Here is a 21,503-nt window from a genome sequence, read left to right as displayed (position 1 = left end):
CTGGAAAAATGGAACTTTGGCCCTGAATTTTTGACCTCGCTTTACTCTCTGTATAGCATGCCCACAGCTCAGGTAACCTTGTGGGGCCATAGATTGGACCCAATCTTCATTTACATTGGCACTCGACAGGAGTGCCCCTTGTCACCACTATTGTTCATCATTGCTATAGAAACTTTGGCAATAGCTATCCATCAAGACCTTGATATTTTGAGGAGAGAGAGTGGGGGTCGGAGCCATAAGTGCGCATTATTCACAGATGATTTATTGTTATTTATCACTTCCCCTCGCATTACTTTGCTGAACCTTTTCTCCCTTCTAGATCGCTTGGGGAAAATTTTAGTCAACCTTAATAAGTCAGAGGCGATGAATGTACATTTGACACTCGATTTTATGAAGTCTCTGGGCTCAGTATCCCTTTCAATGGCAACAAGCCTCACTCTCTTATTTGGGTATTAGATTGACCCCCTAATATTTCATCCTTTTATAAGGCAAACTACCCAGCTTTGTTCAATAAACTATTGGAGGAAGTGAGGACATGGTCTGATGTTAATTTGTCATGGATGGAGAGAATAGAGATGCCAAAGTTGACAGGCTTACCCAGGCTGCTATACTATTTCAGAATGCTACCCATTCCTGCTCCTCTAGATGCAACTCTGTTTCAATCAAACATTTTTCATTTCATCTGGGGCGTTAAGGACAACAGATTAGCCCGCCCCACGGTGTACGCTCCTAAAGATCTAATTGGACTGGCGGTCCACCTGTTTAGAAAATATTCTGTGGAAATGCAACTTAAGCAATTATGCTAACTTCCTCACAGCAGGTATAGGCCAGACTGGGTGTCCCTTGAGGCCCAAGCATGCTCCTCATTCCTGATGGATCTGATGCTATAGATCCCTCTGAAACATGACAAAGCTATATTGTGCGCACCATGTTTGAAAATAGATGTATGCAAGAGACTCAACTGCAAGGATGCATTTCTGTGCTGTATAAACTGTTCACCACCCCTTTGGCTAAACTCTCCTACCAGATGGCATAGTTGAGAGATGTGGGCATGGTTCCTGAGTTGGAGGACTGGCGGTCTTGGAACCCACGCTTATACAAAGGCATTCTAAATGTTGCATCATTCATCGAAGCAGGGTATAAAGTTTATGCCAGGTGGTTATTAGTACAAGATCTCCTCTCAAAGATGTACCTGTGCTCGTCGGCCTCCTACTTCAGAGGTTGTGGTTAGACGGGCACAGTTTTACACATTTGGTGGATTTGCCATAAAGTCCGATGATTTTGGATGAGGATTCATTCTTTCATATATTCAGTTACGATGGTAACATAACTAAAAATGCCTGTATTGCCTTGTTTAGCAAACCATTTGAAAACCATTTGAAAATATCCCGAGACACACACAAACTTTAATCTACTTTATGTTTCTAGTGGCTAAAATTGCTGTAGTCACTGCTTGGAAAAGTCAGAACATTGATCTAGCTCTGATGAACCGTAAGCTCACTTGTATTATGCTTAATTAAAAGATTCAGAGTGTCTTGCAAGATAAACAAACCATTTTTCAAAAGATCTGGGCCCTATGGCTTTTTTTACCTACAGGTCCCAGGCACACAGGGCTGACTACTGCATTGGTGAGAATTCAACTCCCAGTCAGACTTACTTTCTTTTCATATCTTATTTCTTTCTCCTTTTTCTTTTCCTTTTTGTTTTTTTCCATGTTCCACCCATCTTTCTTTACTTCTTTATTTTATGTTTTATGACAACCTTGACTTAGTCGAGGAGCTAATTGTTCTGATAGGTGATTAAGATGTCTACAGGATATAGGTTTTGGTACTTCATAAAAGATATCAACCGCTTTAACATTTTGAAGTTAACCTTTTTGATGCTCAGTGTGGATGGCGCTCTGGGCGCTATGGGTTCCCACTATTTTTACAGTCGGATCTATTCTATATAATATATATAAATATGTGTATAATAACCCAGGTGGACCTGCTGCACCATTGGACTGGGGGGAGCTGACCAAGTTCCCGTTACTCAGTCTCCTAAATGCTATTTTGTTACATTTATCTATAAGTTGCTGTTCCATTGCAGTGTTGGGACTGTTTGCTTTTATAACTTTGGACTTATGCTCATTGACACATTTATTTCCCATGTACTTTGTTCCCTTCTGGGATCGGACTGGGCTTCATGAGCAGTCCAATCAGGACTTTATAATTTATATGTGTACAATTAACACTGCATGAGCAGTGCTGTCTATGTCATTTGCTCAGTTGTTATGCTTTGTTTTTTTTACTTGGAAAGAAAATTCAAATAAAAACTATGGAAACAGAAAGTTTGGGAAGCCATTCCCACATGGGTGTATACCTTTCTATGTCTTCCTTTCTACATCAGTTTCAGTGAGAGAAGCGTATTTTAACTTCAAACTCTAGATGAGGGGTGTCAAACTCCATTTCATTGAGGGTGGCATCAGCATTATGGTTGCCTTCAAAGGGACGGTTTTATCTGTAAGACTATATAAATGTATCTACTCTTGATTTTTAAAATTTTTGCCTCTGCATTTCGATTATTACTTGACTTACTAATAACTTAAGGCTTCAGCTGTGAAGGGCAGGTGCAGACTGGTACAGAGCCAGGGGCGGACTGACCATTTGGAAACTCGGGCACTGCCCAAGGGCCCGGGGTCAGTAGGGGGCCCCATGAGATGCCCCTTGTACCTTTTTCATAGGCTTTTTTGAGTTTGGGCAAGGATACAGGGGCCCCATGATCCCCTATTGCCCGGGGCCCTATGAGTTGTCAGTCCACCCCTGTACAGGGCCCACTCACACTCCTATAGCAGATGATTCAAATCTGTAAAGGAGATTTGCACACTGTTGTTATCATCCACAAGAAACTTTAATCGGGACTGTTCAGACAGAACATGGTTCTGCCATGGTGTTCTGTTCGAGCAGTCTTCAATAAAGTTACCTGTGGATGATACCAGCAGTGTGCAACTCTCCTTTTCAACTGGCATATAATTGCATTATTCTCATAATAATTATATTCCGATGTCCCGAGCACCCCACCCCCCTTACATTACATGTAAAGAGCCTTCCCCACCATCAGAAGATGAGTCGCCAACCCCCCCCTTACATCACAGTGCGCCACCCCTACTGTGTGTTACTGCCGGGAAGAAGCTGGGGGGGAGCTGCAAGAGAGGTGCGAGAGCCACATTAAATGGCCTGGAGGGGCCAGATTCGGCCTGTGGGCTCTGTGTTTGACACAAGTGCTCTAGATGTGTCATGGGTCAAATATGTCAAAATGTCAGACTATTTTTAATCCTTACTTTTTTTTTTTCAAATAGATTTTTATTAAGATTTTAAGACATTACAGTGAAAAAGGCCTAACATTAGACCTTAAAGAGTAAGAGTAAACATTAACATGGTCCATATGTCATATGAAGAAGCTTTGTTACAGAAGAAATAACAAAAACAAATCAAACAGTACAATCAGTGGGATCAATTAGATCGACAAATACAGTACAGTAAGTTAAGCAGAACTATCAGTCCAAGTTAACCAGGGCTTCCAATGTTGTAAAAATCTAGAAAACCTAATATTTCTTATAGCCAAAACCCGTTCATACTCAGTTTCATTTTAAAATCTGTATAGACTCAGAGGGATTGGGCGCTTGTGGGTTTTTCCAATTCCTAGTTATGGTGGATCTAGAAGCTTGTAAGATATGAGATATAACTACTTGGGAGAAGTTCAGAATATCGGAGATTCCTAAGTTTAACAGAGCGAAAGCATGATTAGGTTTTATGATTAACCCCATAACTTCCGAGATGATTTGAAAAATCTTTTTCCAGAAACTAGTGAGACTTTTGCAATACCAAAGAATGTGTGGAAGTGTACTTACTGCCCCACAAGCTCTCCAACAGAGGGGAGATTGAAGTGAACTAAATTTGGAAAGTCGATAGGGAGTATAGTACCAGCATGTATTTATTTTCAGGGACATTTCCCAGTGATTTATGCAGCTAGATGTTTTGTTTAATCCTTATTGACATAGCTTTGGGTCCAAAGTTTGAAAAAGCTCCTCTAAAACAATGGCAATAGTTAAGTGTGTACATTGCCCAAATATAAAACATTAGTATCTATGTCCTCAATTGTATTAGAAGACAGTAAACTAGTCATATGCGAACATAATTCCAATGGCATTTGTTTGAGAGATGTTCCCACCAGAAAACTGATGTTTACTCCAAAAACCAACAAAAGTGTTTATGTAAGTTTGAAAAATCACAGAGGCTATAACACATCCAGCAGACGGTGCTCCCCTATGCTCCAGTAATGGATTGTCCCTCAGGGTCCTCCCAACCAATGCAGGCACCCACCCGCAGGAATGAAGGATCAGGTAAATAAAACTGCTTTATGTGGACTTTTAGCTTTAAATATTCTCTACACAGGGCATGGCCAAAGAAGAGACAGAGCTGAGGTTCCGCCAGCTGACTATGGAGTACCAGGCCTTACAGCGGGCATATGCCCTTCTGCAGGAACAAGTGGGTGGAACCCTGGATGCAGAGCGGGAAGTCAAGGTGCTTATTTGTTTCATTTCTTTTTCCCCCTTTCCTAAATGTTTTTGCTACTTCACAAGCCATTGTCTTTGCAGAGATAACCTAAAGAAAAAACTTCAGGTAAATTTATAAAACAATAATAATAAACAAACATAGGGCGCACTGGCCTAGTGCATTATCCTTTAAAGGCTTTAATATATAAAAAGGTAAGTATTATACTCACAAAGTAAATAAAGGAACAAGTTCATCTCACCTACCAATAGTAGGCTCTGAGAAAGAGGATAAGTCCTCGAAACGCGTCAGCCTGTGGATGTTCCATCATTCTGTTACATCTTGATGTTTACATACTGTTTGTGCTGTACTCATGAGATGAACTTGTACATTTATTTACTTTGTGAGTTTAATACCTACCTTTTTATCTATTAAATCATTTAAAGGATAATGCACTAGGCCAGTGCGCACTGTTTGTTTATTATTATTGCAGTGCTTCTAGACTCCCCCAGTCTTGTGAAGGCAGCAGGGCGAGTGCACTCCATGAAGGCCAAGTTTTGACTGCAGCCCATTAATCCTTCTTGGTCCTACTCCCCAATCGCAGGAAGATTTAAGTTCTTCCAGTTCTTTGTCAAATTTATAAAACAATCAATTAGCTCACTTACAGTATATACAGTATTACAGTCATCTTTTAAAAATCTTTTTTGGTTCATGTTGTATATTTTTTGTTACTATTAGTAGTGTAATTAAGTGATAACTGTATTCACACTGAATTGTCACACTGAAACTTGAAATTTGTGATTCCTACAGACTCGAGAGCAACTACAATCTGACATTCATCATTACCAAACAAGAATAGAAGATCTTGAGAAAGCCATGTCTGAGCAGGGCCAGGTGAGATACATGCATGAGGCTTCTATGAATGAATGGGAACAGAATTGAGGTTAAAGCTTAACTCCAGGCAATCAGCTAAATACTCCACTGATAAACAGAATTTTGAGATCTGTTTTACCTATCAAGGTTGCATTTCTGTACATCCTGTCCTTAGATTTATACAGCTCTGCCACATAGCATGGCAAGTAGATTACACCAGTAAGAGTTAGGGAATACAGCAGTGTTCTCTCTTTACCCACAGCTTGCTGGTTGGACAGTAAAGGTTCATTCAAGCCCTGTTCATATGTAGTACTGTGACCTGCATTTTACCACACCAGATGAATGCAGGTCACCGCTAGGACACACAGAAAACAATTGTTTTCTATATGTCCTGTTCACACTGCAACCCCAGAGGTGTGGTGCAGTGAGTTGCAATAAAATGCAGACATGCTGCATTTTATCACAGCATACAGGAAGGGATTGCATGTCACTATACAGAAGAGCAACATTCCACTGTGGTGTACAATGACATGAATGAAGTGTTACTTTATGCACTTCAAATAAAGCTGAGCCAAAAAAAAGGACTGTGTGATGCGCTGGAACATGGATCACACTGCCCCCTACTGCTGGAACACTGCAGTTGGAACGGAGAGCTGCCCAAACAATAAACTACTGTGATTTACCCATTTTTGCAAAGTAGATAGCCCTAGATATTTTTTAAGAGGCATTGTGAGTTTTTTTAACATTGTAAGTTTTGTAACAATTTTTTAGACATTTTGTTTTAATATACTGTCACCAGAGCAGTACAGCGTCAGTTTGACAGTGATCTGGAACACTGACTGGTGACAGTATGTAATACAATTTTTTTTTAAATTTAACAAAAAGGGTTTTTTTTTATTTTTTGTACATACAGTGACCAGAGCAGTACAGTGTCAACATGATTTCTGTGATGATCACTGTTATAAGCAATAATTTTTATGAATGGCATCCATTCATGTGCCATTGTGTACAATTGTACTAGATGTGATTGGCCACAGCTATCACATGGTACAGGGTTGCTGTGATTGGCCACAGCTATCACATGGTACAGGGTCACTGTGACTGCTCCTGTCTGATCACTGTGATCAATCACAGATATCACAATAGTACACAATGAATTGCTATAAATGAAAGCCATTGTGTACTATCGACATGTGATCGATGTCAATAGAAAAGACCTCTGTCCCACACTCATCACCCCTGTGTGTAAAATGCAGTAACCCACTGCAGCAAGTATATCAAAATACTGTGTGAATATAGCCATTGTACTTTGCTACAATCATTAGTCTCTTCACAGGAAGGGTAGTTGTTTTTTGGTGTTTTATTATGTGGGTATGTCAGTGTATAGTGGAGTTTGTTATTTTCAGATCCCCTTCATAAGGTATCAATGAACATTCTTTTTTTTCCCTGCTCATTTCTATTACTTTGCTCTTCAGGAGCCTTGTACAATTTTACATACATCAAATGCGGATGTCGTCCATGATCTTGATTGTCTGCTTGTTTTAATCTCATCATATATCTACAAAGACAATATGACCTAGGCATGTCTGAATTCCTGCATTGTCCTGGATACAATATCAGAGCAATTAGACTGAAAACATACCTGTGATCAAAGCTTTCCAAATGATTCCGCTGTGCTCAGTCTTTGTTTTGTAGAACAAACACTCTGACTTTGTACAGTCTCAAAGAAACTCAACAGGGATGAGAATATCAAAGGTTGGAAATTGTGGTGGATTGTGGTGGATAAAAATAACTGCAATAAAAAATGATCATAATACATAAGCTGTTAGAGGGAAATCAGTTTGGTGGTTTGCTTCCCAAGAGCAACCTGATAGAACAGAAACTTTCAAAAAAGCAGAAACTCTGTATTGTCTTTAACAAAATGCCTGTATGCACTGTATAGCCTTAGTACCTGACTGGTGGCCTAGTGGCCACATGTGGCCCTTTGGCACTTATTGTGCAGCTCTCAGAACCCTGGCAGTCAGATTTCTGTTTTGGTGCCTACTTAGGCCAGTTAAAAAATATTGTTTAGACTGGTTTCTAGTAGCTAAAGGCTAAGTTCACCTTTGGGGAATAAATAATAAATTCACCTACAGTCATGGCCGAAATTGTTGGCACCCTTGATATTTCTCCAGGAAATCATGTATTTCTCACGAAACGTATTGCATTAACACATGTTTTGCTATACACATGTTTATTCCCTTTGTGTGTATTGGGACAAAACAAAAAAAGGGAGGAAAGAAAGCAAATTCGACATAATGTCACACAAACCTCCAAAAATGGGCTGGACAAAAGTATTGGCACCCTTTCACAACTGCGGATAAATAAGAATGTTACAAGCATGTGATGCTCCTGTAAACTCACCTGGGGCAAGTAACAGGTGTGGGCAATATAGAAATCACACCTGAAAGCAGATAAAAAGGAGAGACGTTCACTTAACCTTTGCATTGTGTGTCTGTCTGTGCCACACTAAGCATGGACAACAGAAAGAGGAGACGAGAACTGTCTGAGGACCTGAGAACCAAAATTGTGGCAAAATATCAACAATCTCAAGGTTACAAGTCCATCTCCAGAGAACTAGATTTGCCTTTGTCCACAGTGCGCAACATTATCAAGAAGTTTGCAACCCATGGCACTGTAGCTAATCTCCCTGGTCGTGGACGGATGAGGAAAATTGATGAAAGATTGCAACGCAGAATAGTCCGGATGGTGGATAAGCAGCCCCAAACATGTTCCAAAGACATTCAAGCTGTCCTGCAGGCTCAGGGAGCATCAGTGTCAGCGCGAACTATCCGTCGACATTTAAATGAAATGAAACGCTATGGCAGGAGACCCAGGAGGACCCCACTGCTGACACAGAGACATAAAAAAGCAAGACTACAGTTTGCCAAAATGTACTTGAGTAAGCCAAAAGCCTTCTGGGAAAACGTCTTGTGGACAGATGAGACCAAGATAGAGCTTTTCGGTAAAGCACATCATTCTACTGTTTACCGAAAACGGAATGAGGCCTACAAAGAACAAAACACAGTACCTACGGTAAAATATGGTGGAGGTTCAATGATGTTTTGGGGTTGTTTTGCTGCCTCTGGCACTGGGTGCCTTGACTGTGTGCAAGGCATCATGAAATCTGAGGATTACCAAAGGATTTTGGGTCGCACTGTAGGGCCCAGTGTCAGAAAGCTGGGTTTGCGTCCAAGATCCTGGGTCTTCCAGCAGGACAATGACCCCAAACATACGTCAAAAAGCACTCAGAAATGGATGGCAAAGAAGCGCTGGAGAGTTCTGAAGTGGCCAGCAATGAGCCCAGATCTAAATCCCATTGAACACCTGTGGAGAGATCTTAAAATTGCTGTTGGGAAAAGGTGTCCTTCCAATAAGAGAGACCTGGAGCTGTTTGCAAAGGAAGAGTGGTCCAAAATTCCGGGTGAGAGGTGTCAGAAGCTTATTGATGGTTATAGGAAGCGACTGATTTCAGTTATGTTTTCCAAAGGGTGTGCAACCAAATATTAAGTTAAGGGTGCCAATACTTTTGTCCAGCCCATTTTTGGGGTTTTGTGTGACATTATGTCATATTTGCTTTTCTGCCTCTGTTTTATATTTGTTCCAATACATACAAAGGGAATAAACATGTGTATAGCAAAACATGTGTTAATGCAATACCTTTTTTGTGTGAAATACTTGATTTTCAGGAAAAATATCAAGGGTGCCAACAATTTCGGCCATGACTGTATTTTTGCAGAATAAAATGTGTTTATTATTTTGTCCCCAAGCATGACACCCACAATCACTGAATCATGGGGTACAATGTCAGGCTCCTTCAGACAAATCCTGCAGCTTTCTGCCCGTACCTCTGTATGGGCTGTCAGTTTGATAGCTGCAGTCTTGTGAATGAATTATGAGGGCATTCATCAGCATCCTCACAGTTCATTGAAAACTACAAGCTATCTGCAGCAGTGGCAAACAAGATTTGTAGTTTCTTCATTCCCAGATTGCTGTAAATGACGTGGCTGTGCGGGTGGAGCCCTGCACAGCCTTGTTGATTCTGAAATGTAACAGCGGGTGCTGGGCAGAGGAACGCTGGCCCGCTGTCACAGGGGGAAGGATCAGGGGGTGAAGGGGGAGGTGCTGGAGTATGTTACATGTTACACTCTAAATACTGGTGTAACATGTAACATGCTCTAAAAGATGAACTTTATTGTTTTTACACCATTTTACTTTTTTCTGTGCTGTCACGCCTTTTCACTTTTTTCATAGTTTAAACCTTTTTTTACAAAAGAAAAAAAAAACAGTTGCAGTAACTGTTCAAAAAATATGAGCTGGAGTTAGGCTTGTCCATCTAAAACTACATGTCCATCTAAGACAGGCATCACTAAATGGTGGACCATGGTCTGGATCCAGACCAAGTCACTGTCCCATCCAGACTGCAGTAGTCTCCACTTAGGAGCTTAGGTTCTTTTTCCACCACTGTCATTTTTAGAGCAGAGCAGAAGACGTGAGACATAGAAGCATGGAGGCTGGATGGGAGCTGCCCAAGTTAACTTTTTAAGTTAACTGGCAGGTGATTGGTTGCTAGGACACAGAGCGGTGCTAGTAACCAATCACCAGCTTGTTAATATGAAAATTTAGCTCTAGTGGCTCCTGTTCCCGCCCTCCTTCCTGTGCTGCTCTGCCTCCCACCCTCCGCTCTGCTATGTGCTCCTGTAAGGTAAGTAAGTGAAGGAGGATACTGCTGTGGTGGGGGGGGGGGGGTGATGTGAAGGTGAACAGAGGACACTACTGTTGGGGGGTGTTGATGTGAAGGGGGGCAGAGGACAATGTTGTGAATAAAGGGGGGTGTGATGTGAAGGGGGATTCAGAAGACTACTGTGAAGGGGATGGGGGTACTGTGAAGGGTAACTGTGATATAAAGTGAAGGTTTGTGATGTAAAGAGGGATAATGTGATATGCAGAGGCAACAGAGAACACTGATGAAAGAATGGAATTGATATATAAGAGGAGGGGCTGTGATGTGAAAGATCTGAGTCATCGCTCAAAAATGTAATTCGGACCACTTCTGGAAGAACATTTTTCTGACTGGACCTCTGTGAATTTTAATTCAATGCCCCTGATCTAAGATAGCCATTCTCACCAGGGTTTCAAAGAACCTTATGCTTTCTGTAGAGGTTGCTGGGGGTTCCTTGAGCTTTGGCCTACTGACCTTCCATTTGATGGTATCTGCATAGTTCAAGGTCCAGCTCCACTTGGTATGACACCAATGATCTTTTTAGTTATCTGTAAGGGTGGCATTCTGAACAGCGATGTAATGTGAGGAGACTTGAAGATTATTTCAAGAGTTTCTCAGGGGTCAAAATGTGGGAAAAGGCTGATCTTAGACTATTTTGTCCACAAGGTGACAACATTGCCATGCAATTTCACTGTAGAACAAATAGTTTTGTCACTCTGTGCATATTTCCATTTAAAATAAAGCAATAAGGATATAAATACAGATGTTGCAGTCACTGCTAATTTTTTTTTTTTAAAGGCACGGGCTTTATGGGTGTTCTCCAGATCCTGGCTTCACTACCCGTTGAGACTCTGGCCTGGAACATGCATGCGGAATGGAAGTTCAAAATGTCTTTAGACTTCTTTGGATGCATGTTGCTTATAGCTCAGTGATTCAATAGACAGTGAAGCCAGGAGCAGGATGACAACCAATGGAGCATGCATATTTTAGTTTTAATCAGCAAAGGCAGCACCCTGATTTCTTATTCTATTCTGTATGTGTTTACAATGGTGTGATCTATACTTTTATGGACTAAATTCACTTCTGCAGTGTATGGAGTGTGGAGTCTTCTAAACAATTCACACATGTGTACAAACATTATAATGTGTACAGACACATTTTCCTATAGGTCGCTGTATAAATATCATACTTATTACACGTCTTGTAATGGCCTTGTTTTTCTTGTTTGAAGGACATGAAATGGATCGAGGAGAAGCAGGCACTTTATAAGAGGAATCAAGAGTTACTGGATAAAGTAAGACTTCAACTTGAACTACTATATCGCAAGGCATTTATCTTTGAGCCACAGATAAAGAAGAGAAGTGCGCAAACCCAATGAATTAAAAGATGATTTAACTGTAAATAAAATAGCTTAAAAAAACATACAGTAAAGTAAATAATCCAGGGCTCATCAAAGGCAGTATGGACATGAAGGAGCAGTGTACAGCCATACAGTTTGAGAAAAAGGTAGAGCCCTAAAATGCACCACTAGCAACAACAATGCTTCTGGAAGTAATTCTCTCTCTATAGCATTCCAAGCAATCAAGGACATTGCATGTTGCCATACTTGAGTGGGTCCCACACTGCAAATGCTATTGCCAGCTGATACTTCCATCTTGGAGTCTCACCACTGGCCATGGACTGTAGGGCTTTATGCTGCTACCACATGCCCAAAGGCCTTTGATGATCCTCTTTTAAACCATGTGGTTTGCTCCCTTCTCTTCCCTCTGTGTCTCAGTGCTGGATCTCCCCAAACATTAGGAACTCCAGAACCAACCGCAATTCTCATCTTCCTTTCACTTCTGGACTTGTTTGTCAAATTTGGGGAACAGACCTGTTGATGCATTGACCATTTGTTTGGTTTACATACAAATTACTGTGTTCTGCTTTTTTGTTCTATTATTTGTCCATTTTTATTTTTTGCGCAGAGCACCACAAATGATCCCATTCCAACCAATTAGAACTCCTTATTGTCTATAAGATGCTGAAACTGGCTAATGTTAGCTGCTATGAATTACAGCTCTTTATAAATATTTGCACACACTCACAAAGCTACAATATCTACTGTACATAGCTAAATGCCTGCAGTGGTTGCCCAAGACAATCAGATTCTTGCTTTTAGTCTTTCAGTGTAGCATAGAACTTGGAAGAGAACCATAACTTGTTATGTGAAGAAAACTAGTTCTTTCTTTAGATACAGTAGTTGGATAAACAAAACAGACTGTTAAAGGTAGCGCTTCTCAACCTTTTTTTCAGTTAAGGCACCCTTTTAAATTATGCACAATCTCAACGCACCCCATTCCAAAATGTAAAAAATGAAACTTATAGTATACCAAAACTCTGCAACATCCACATGCGTAGGACACCCTACATTATAGGTGATTTATTCTTCCAAAGCAAGTATACCTTTGCACTTCTTAGTACGTCTTAGTATTCCAGCATTTTTACCTTGTCCGTCAGTTTCTCCCCCTCACTCAGCTAATGTGACCCCAGTGCTGATGGAGAGGGGCAAGGGAGGGTCAAACAAGGATGCTGTGCAGGCACCCAACGTTTTCCTTGTCATCTGATGTTAGGACGCTGGCGTCTGAAAGGTTGTAATGGTGCACAATGAAAACCTGTGGCTTTGTGTAACTAAAAGGCAGGTTTCATCCATCTGTTGGCATGTACAGTTGCAAGAAAAAGTATGTGAACCCCTTGGGATTACATGGAATTTTGCATGAATTGGGCATAAAATGTGCTCTGAACGTCATCTACGTCACAACAATAGAAGAACACAGTCTGCTGAACATAATACTACACAAACATTAGATGGTGCCATGGTTTAATTGCACATAGCATGTAAAAATTCACAGTGCAGGGAGGAAAAGGTATGTGAGGCCCTAGCTTAATGACTTCTCCCAGAGCTAATTGGAGCCAGGAGTGAGCCAACCTTGACTCCAATCAGTGTGATGATATTGGATGTGTTGCTGACAGCTGTCCTGCCCTTAAAAAACACACACCTGTTTTGGGTTTACTGGTTTCAAGAAGCACTGTCTGATGTGAACCATGCCTCGCAGAAAAGAGCTCTCAGAAGACCTACGATCAAGATTTATTGACTTGCATGAAGCTGGAAAGGGTTACAAAAGTATCTCCAAAAGCCTTGATGTTCATGTGTCTACGGTAAGACAGACTGTCTGCAAATGGAGAAAGTTTAGCACTGTTGCTACTCTCCCTAGGCGTGGTCATCCTGTAAAAATGACTGCAAGAGCACAGCGCAGAATGCTGCATGAGGTAAAGAAGAATCCCAGAGTGTCAGCTAAAGACCTACAGAAATCTCTGGCACATGCTAACATTTTTGTTGACACATCTACAATAAGGAAAACATTAAACAAGAATGGAGTACATGGGAGGACACCACGGAGGAAGCCATTGCTGTCCAAAAAGAATATTGCAGCACGTTTGAAGTTTGCAAAAGAGCACCTGGATGTTCCACAGCACTACTGGCAAAATATACTGTGGACAGATGAAACCAAGATTGAGTTGTTTGGGAAGAACACACAACACTATGTGTGGAGAAAAAAAGGCACAGCACGCCAACATCAAAACCTCATCCCCACTGTAAAACATGGCGGAGGGAGCATCATGGTTTGGGGCTGCTTTGCTTCCTCAGGGCCTGGACGGATTGTTGTCATTGATGGGAAAATAAATTCCAGAGTTTATCAAGGCATTTTTCAGGAAAACGTACGACCATCTGTCCGCCAACTGAAGCTCCGCAGAGGATGGGTGATGCAACAGGACAATGACCCAAAGCATACAAGTAATTCAACAAAACAATGGCTGCAACAGCACAGAATACGCCTTCTGGAGTGGCCCAGTCAGAGTCCTGACCTCAACCCGATTGAAATGCTGTGGCATGACCTTAAGAGAACGATTCACACCAGACATCCCAAGAATATTGCTACACTGAAACAGTTTTGTGAAGAGGAGTGGTCCAAAATTACTCCAGATAGTTGTGCAGGTCTGATCTGCAACTACAGGAAACGTTTGGTTGAGGTTATTGCTGCCAAAGGAGGGTCAACCAGTTCTAAAGTCCAAAGGTTCACATACTTTTTCCTCCCTGCACTGTGAATGTTTACATGTTATGTGCAATTAAACCATGGCAACATCTAATTTTTGTGTAGTATTATGTTCAGCAGACTGTGTTCTTCTATTGTTGTGACTTAGATGACATTCAGAGCACATTTTATGCCCAATTCATGCAAAACTCCATGTAATCTCAAGGGGTTCACATACTTTTTCTTGCAACTGTATACATTTTTGGGCAATTTTTATTCATTTTGAAGAAACCTGTAGGCATCCCAGGGTGCCTTGGCACCCTGGTTGAAAAAAACTGGTTTAAGGTTGGGTATACTGCTTTGTGTGGAAGAAGTTTACTGAAATGAACATATGGTAAAATAATCAATGTTCTTTCCACTGCAGATTAAGCAAATGGAGACTGACGAAGCCAAATTGAAACATGATGTCCAAGATGCAAAGGACCAGAATGAGCTGCTAGAGTTCCGAATCTTAGAGCTCGAAGTAAGTAATCCAGGTGTTTTTTTAGGTGGCTTCCTTTGGTGTATGATGTTGGTGCAGACCTTCACAGACCCAGACTAAATTGGAGTAAACAATATACCTGTTCACACAGTTTCAATAAAAGAAAACTGCTTCTGCATGCTTTGTGTTACTTTGTCATTCAGAATGAAGAGGCCTCAGGGAATTACTAACTCTCAGCAGGGTAGGCTCACTATAATGGTCTCCATGTACTACAGTACAGTACATAAAATAAAAGAGTAAATATAACTCTATAAAAATGAGGAGGAAAAAGACTATCCACCATATGAGATGGTTGGGAAAATCCAAACTAAAAGATAAAATGGACAGAAGCTCCTCTAAGAGTATCACTCAAATCTAAATAAGGCTGTAAACTATAGTCACACCCGCTGTAGTGGCCAGTATGTGCACTGTGGCAAATATGAGTTGAGTGAATTCCCTGGTTCAGACTGCGGGCTAAACAAGAGAAGTATTAATGTATATGGCTAGCCTTACCACACATACATTTTGGTCATAAGTGGGCCAAGTCAGCCCTAGGCTTCTTATATGTCTTAGTTATTGTAGAAAGACCTCCTTGCCATATTTCCATCTTTTTCTGTTCAACTGTGAGATTTGAGTGTGCACACAACCTGTTGCAGTTCTTCCCGTGACAGTCTCTCTGTCAGCCATTCTCAACCAGGGTTCCATGGAAAGCCAGGATTCCTCCAGAGGTTACTAGGGGTTCTTCCGGCTGTGATTGATTTCCCTCATATTTGGTGGTACGTTCATAGTTCTAGAGCCATTGCTATTTAGAAAATCAAGTAGCATGACACCCATTATCTTTTTAACAGTCTTGAAGGGTGGCATTCTGACGTCTGCTGTAAGGGTTGTGTTCTTCCTACTGATTACTAATTTAAAAGGCATTTTTCCATTGACCCCTGATGAATTGGTTTTAGTAAGGGTTCCCCGAGACCTTAAAATATTTTAGTGGATCCAATGGGGTAAAAGACTGAGAAAACTGCTCTTTAAAAAACAAAAGATAAAGCCGTCCAGCAGGAAGTCACAATGGCCACAGTAGGTGTGCAGACGCAGACTGTAAACTCAAGTGCTGAAATCTCACCAGAGGGTTTATCTCTCCAGCATCTATCAAAAACTTTACTATCAGTTTTGTGTGAAAGCCCCTATAATTAGATCTATAACTCTTGTCTTCTCAGGAGCGAGAGCGGAGGTCACCTGCTATAAATTTCCACCTCATTCCCTTTCCAGAAGGGAAGAGTCCGCTCCAGGTCTATTGTGAAGCTGAAGGTGTCACAGTAAGTAGAACATTGCCTCTTCTATATAGACCAAGTTTTTGAAAGTGTTGTTTCTACTGACAAGTTTGATCCATTTTCTTTAGGACATCATAGTCTGTGAGCTGATGAAAAAGCTGGACATCCTAGGGGATAACGCCGTAAGTGTATGTTCACTTTCTAAATTGTGCATGTTCTAGCGGCTTCATTTGTCGCACACACAAACACAATCTGCTCTAACAGGTGGAGTGTACTGACTGAAAGCAATCTAATGACTTCTGAGAGGACAACATTGTGCCATTTCACAATTTGTCTGGGTCCTGCTCATCTATCTGGAAGCAGCATCCTGTGCCATTGCTAATCCTATGCTCAACAAAATACTGCTTTTTCTGTGCTACAAAATTGTTCTTATGTCATCTGCCTCCTTATATTTGAATTTATAATTCCATACTGGGTTTTGATGATTTGGAGATAATCTACAGTGAAATTGGTGGTTAGGGAAAATAGGAAGCACCCTGCTTTAGATGAGGATTTCATATTTGCGCCCTAACTCCCATAAAATGTCCTGCCTCTTGTACTTTTATATTTTTTTGCCAAGCCAAAACCATTTTCTAGCTTAAAGTATACCTAAACCTGTAGAAGAGTGTTAGTACCCTTTAGGTTCAAGCCCTCCCTTTTGTATTAATCAATGGGCCTCTCAGTTATGGTTATGGGAATGTCCTTGGCTTTTAAGGGACAATGCGAGAGGGACTAGAGGTTGTAGAGTTTGAACATTTCTATGGTGAGGATTGAGCAGGCCACCTCCTGTTACTAGTGCACCAGGAATTACTGAGTCACAGTAAGTTAAATTCCATGGAATATCCAGATAATAGAAGAGAAACAATGCAAAGGGGAAAATAGAGGGGGCAATACTAAAAATGGGGACCCATCTAAACACCCGCACAATAGTGAACACTCTAACCCAGGGATGTCAAACTGGATTTACACCCAGCTGTGCCCAGCTAAGTCCCATCATGCCTCTGCCTTTGGGAGTCATGCTTGTAACTGTTAGCCTTGCAATGCCTCATGGGACTTGAAATTTGACAACAGCTTGAGAGCCGCCAGTTTGACACCCCTGCTCTAACCCATAAAGAAAGGAAAACATTTCAGTAGGAACTTTATTAAGCTACATTGCTGGAAAACTTGTGTATGCAAAACCAAGATGTATGTTTTAAGAGTAATTAAATAAAATCATTGAATTTCAGCCCCTATCCAAATGGACAAATCTGTATGTACAAGAATAAGAAAAGAAAGCTTGGCACCCTTGTGGATGCTGTCTTTGCAGTGAAGACTGGAGGAATCAATACCTGTCCTGCAACCCTATGTAGGAAGGTTGAGTGCTGAGTGAGCCACTTCTTGCCTGGTCTTGCCAGAATTTTAGTGATCTTGTAACTTCCTGTGGACAGTACGGTGTCATTAGCATTCTTAGCTACCTTCTGGGAACTGCTGTACAAAGCAACTCCCCTATATGCAATGGAGATGAGAAGAAGTGGAGATGTTTGAAGCCCACTCAAGGGAGCAGCCTAGGGTGATGACACTGCTCCTCCAGAGTTACAATGCAATGAATGAGCATTGTCATTGTAGGACAGGAAGTATGTTCTTATCAGAATCTCCAGGTGAATATAAGAGTGAAAATTGTAAGCTGCAGTATATTACATTTATGTTTTTGAGTTTAGATATACGTTAGGATAAAGTGGGGAAATAATGGAACCCCTGTCAAGTTTTTACTGCTATGTAGGGTAATAGAAAGGAAGCAGGGGCAATATGCAAAGCAGACAGAGATAGAAATAAAAAGCTGACAGGGTTCCAGCCCTCCCCTAATTTACTATAGAAAATAATTTTTCTTTCTGGATAACAGCACTGGATAATGATATAAATCTAAAGAAGGTTCTAACGTTTTGCCTGGAAATACACTTAAAAGCTTAACTCCAGTCCTTTCCTCATTTTCTCTTACTATGACACCCATACAAGAAATGAGGGGTATGGCCATCACTGCAAAAGGAAGGAAAAAACATCAATAAAATATTAATAAAAATGTAAAAGTGAGCGCTATCCAGTCAGCAGCTAAGCACTCAAGGTAACCAAATAAAACCTTACAAATAGAATAAATAAAACAGTGCAGCGCTAAATGGTAACAAATAAAGAACAGAAAAGTACTAATAAAGTTCAGTAAAGAAAACAGTCCGTGATACTATAAAGTGCCAGGTGACTGGTTAAAAACTCGATGTTGGTGCTCCGTGAGAAATGGCAGAAATACGCACTCACCAGATGCGTGTTAGTTATACGCATTATGTATCACATCCAGGGGTGTCCACATCAGATATAGGTCTGGTCAAGGTTTAAGGTAATCCTCCCTCAGAGGTGGTAGACAGCAAATGCTCAGGTAACAAATTAATAAGATCCAGGTAACCAGAGGTCCCTTTAAGGGATGAACAGAAGAGGCTGCCTGCTTACAGGGTAACTTCCTTCTCTGGGTAAGGCAACTGGATCACAGAAAGCGGGCTCTGAAAATAAATACTCCTCAGGGGAGTCAGGGAAGGATGCCCATAGTGTAGTATTCAAAATCAGGTATTTATTAGGTAAAATGATGTTTGCAAACATGTATAAGCAGATAAAACAATATCAGGACTGAAGAGGTGAACTAACCCTCCAGAGTCAAAGATGGCTGCCGGGCCTCCACGTGGCTCCGGCGGCGTAGCGTAGAGGAAGAAACCATGGTTTCTTCCTCTGATGAAGTGTGTGCGCACGTAACACGTAAGGAGGAGCCAGGACGTCGTGACGCTACGCCACCAGAAATGAACAATTTAGACACCTTATATAGGTAACCACTGACTCCAATTATATTTATAGCAAACTGTCTGGGGAATTATTCCCACTGAGCCCCAAATGGCCTTTTTCCCAATGACCAATGATGTAATGGGATCAGTAATTAAGTGGGGTGCGTCACTGACCACCAACATAAGAAAACACTAACATTTTCACCGCCTGCATTTCTTCTCTGGCCATTATCGTTATCATTAATATTATGCAATTCATAATTTCATTATTATTACTTGAAACAAATTATTAGCAGGGGTTCCTTGGGATTCCTGGAAATTATTTCAAGGGTTCCTCCTTGTTAATAGGTGGAAAAAGGCTGAATTAGACTACTGGACAACAGGGAAAACATATGGAGGCACAAAGACTAGAGACTCAAAAATAATATTAAACCTTCATTAAAAAACCTAGTAGACTGTCTGCCTCCCCTTTTCCCCTACCTCATGGCATTATGTTTATTAATATAGAACAAGAGCTCTTTTTAAGGAAGACTCCAAAGAAAACCTTGGCTGGAGCTGTCTGCGTAGAACTCAGGTTCCAGCCAACACACCTTGGTGTATGTAGTGGATCACTCATATACTGTATGCTCCAAGTTTCAATCTTCAATCTGTATGGGGTATCCCTAAAGTCTGGACACATAGGAAATATCACTATATATATATATATATATATATATATATATGTGTGTGTGTATAACATATCACTACATAATCTCACCAGACCTTAACCTCCTTGACTTCTATTTTTGGGGTATGTTAAAGGAGAAGGTGTACGCAATGAGAATAACAGACATGAATCACCTGAAATAATGCATCATGAACGAAATGTGCTCAAATTGACAGAAATGTGGAGTTGCTGCATTGGGTTCATGTGAATCCTGCAAAGCGCATGGAACTTTGCACCACAAATGGTGGAAATCACATTGAAGATGTTATTGAGTAATATTCTAATGAAATAAAATGTTGAAAAATATAGTGAAATGTATTGAAAACATGAATTTTGCCTATGTGTCCAGACTTTAGGAACACCCTGTAGAGTGATGAAATCTGTACCCTTCTCTCGCTACCTAGAGTTGGTTTTCTTAAGTAAATCAGCATGTTGTCTTGTCACTAAATACTGGCAATGCAGAACAGTAGAGAAAACAAAGAGTGAAAGGAGGCATGAAGAGACTCAGCAACTACAGTTCCCACATAGAAAATGGAGTTTTAGTTGGTCTCTTTGGCCTCTTCCAGTAATGGTTGGGCTTCTCTGGTCTTGCAATGAAAAGAAAGAGCTATTCAGGGAGAGTTGACTGCCATTTTAGGATCAGCAAATACAATGGCTGCCATCAAACAATTTAGAGTCCACAAAATGTGATCTTCACCTTGTTGAGGTAAGCCAGAACTTAGGAGGCATTGAGCCTTAGCCTATTGGATCACTCATGTACTCATGACTTCGCAAGTGAGCTTGCTAGTGGTTAAGGTTTGGTGGGGTTGGGGTTGGCTAGTAGAACATAAACTGTATGTTCTGGACACTTGCTGTAAATAGACTCTTTCAACAGCCATATTTACACACGAAGAGGGGAACAGCCACATACACTGCCTCTCAAATGAAGATAAGTGTCCTATGACTGTGATCACATAATATAGCAATGGTGCTTAAATAATAATTTGTAATACCTCTGCTCCTGACTAATAGAGAAGATTGACCACCACAAGGTTCAGTGGAACATTGCAGGATGTAAGGAAAACAATAATGGTCAAAGTAGAGTCAGGTTTAAAATACCATTGATTCAGAAAAAAAAATACATTATTTTACATAATAAATAAGTCACATAAGTGCAATGGTTGCCATTAAATATAAAATACTAGAAAAAAATAGGATAAAAAGCTACAATGATAAGCTCATCATGGAAAGATGAGATGGTTCTACTTTCCTGTCAGATTTTGTATGCCATCAGTGTCGAGACCTCTATATCAAATCCTGGAACACATTATATAATTTCATTCTGTGATGATCAGATACCAGGTCCTTTACTGTCTGGGATCCAAATTAAACAGGAGCGCCAGGCTACACATCTCCTAGTAGTTTACTTTGAACTTTCATGTTGTCCCTTCTAGTCAGATTCTAATATGTTCTGGTGGAGCTGCTTCATGTGTTACATGACCTGAGCCATACTGGCTTCCTCCTATGCTCCACTGGATGTAGATGTGGCTACTGTGGGCTCCATAAAGAGCTTTCATAGGAGGGACAGTCTGAAAAGGTGTAAGCTATTGCTGTACTCTCTGTTTATAAACCCACAATCCCTTGTAATACGAGTGTCATGGGTGCACCTTATACTTCATTTTTATTTATAAATAAGACTTTTTAAATAAATAGCTAAAAACTCTAACAAATCAATTTTAAAATATATTTAAAAAGTTGCAAACAAACCTATATAGTAGATATAAAGTCTTCTACATAAAACATATTCCTTCTATCAGTCAGAACACTTCACGTGGATCTGCTGCAAGCTTTCTGTAGGACTGCAACAGATTACTTACCAGTGGATGACAAAGGACTGTGATCCCATGCTTCGCTTCATTGTAAAGCTTTGTGTCTTTAGAGTTGATTGTATTATTG

At 40.7% G+C, this 21,503-nt stretch overlaps 1 protein-coding gene across 4 annotated transcripts in view; it reads left to right on the top strand.

Moving 5' to 3' along the window:
• Positions 1-21,503, top strand: part of JAKMIP3 (Janus kinase and microtubule interacting protein 3) — a 185,258-nt gene that overhangs the window by 96,245 nt on the left and 67,510 nt on the right. For 2 of the 4 annotated variants that reach the window (XM_089669254.1, XM_089669244.1), the window contains exons 11-16: positions 4,434-4,562; positions 5,343-5,426; positions 11,399-11,461; positions 14,665-14,763; positions 15,972-16,070; positions 16,154-16,213. In XM_089669254.1, coding sequence (XP_089525380.1) covers positions 4,434-4,562; positions 5,343-5,426; positions 11,399-11,461; positions 14,665-14,763; positions 15,972-16,070; positions 16,154-16,213 — 534 coding nt within the window. The remainder of the gene's footprint in view (positions 1-4,433; positions 4,563-5,342; positions 5,427-11,398; positions 11,462-14,664; positions 14,764-15,971; positions 16,071-16,153; positions 16,214-21,503) is intronic. The other 2 variants (XM_089669263.1, XM_089669271.1) reach the window with 1 other exon arrangement.

Source organism: Staurois parvus, unplaced genomic scaffold (assembly GCF_062004578.1).
Source record: "Staurois parvus isolate SC_StPar_1 unplaced genomic scaffold, SC_StPar_1.0 ptg000009l, whole genome shotgun sequence".
Lineage (NCBI taxonomy): Eukaryota > Metazoa > Chordata > Amphibia > Anura > Ranidae > Staurois > Staurois parvus.
The sequence above is the reverse complement of the archived record's forward strand: the minus strand, read 5'-3'. Positions and strand labels throughout refer to the sequence as shown.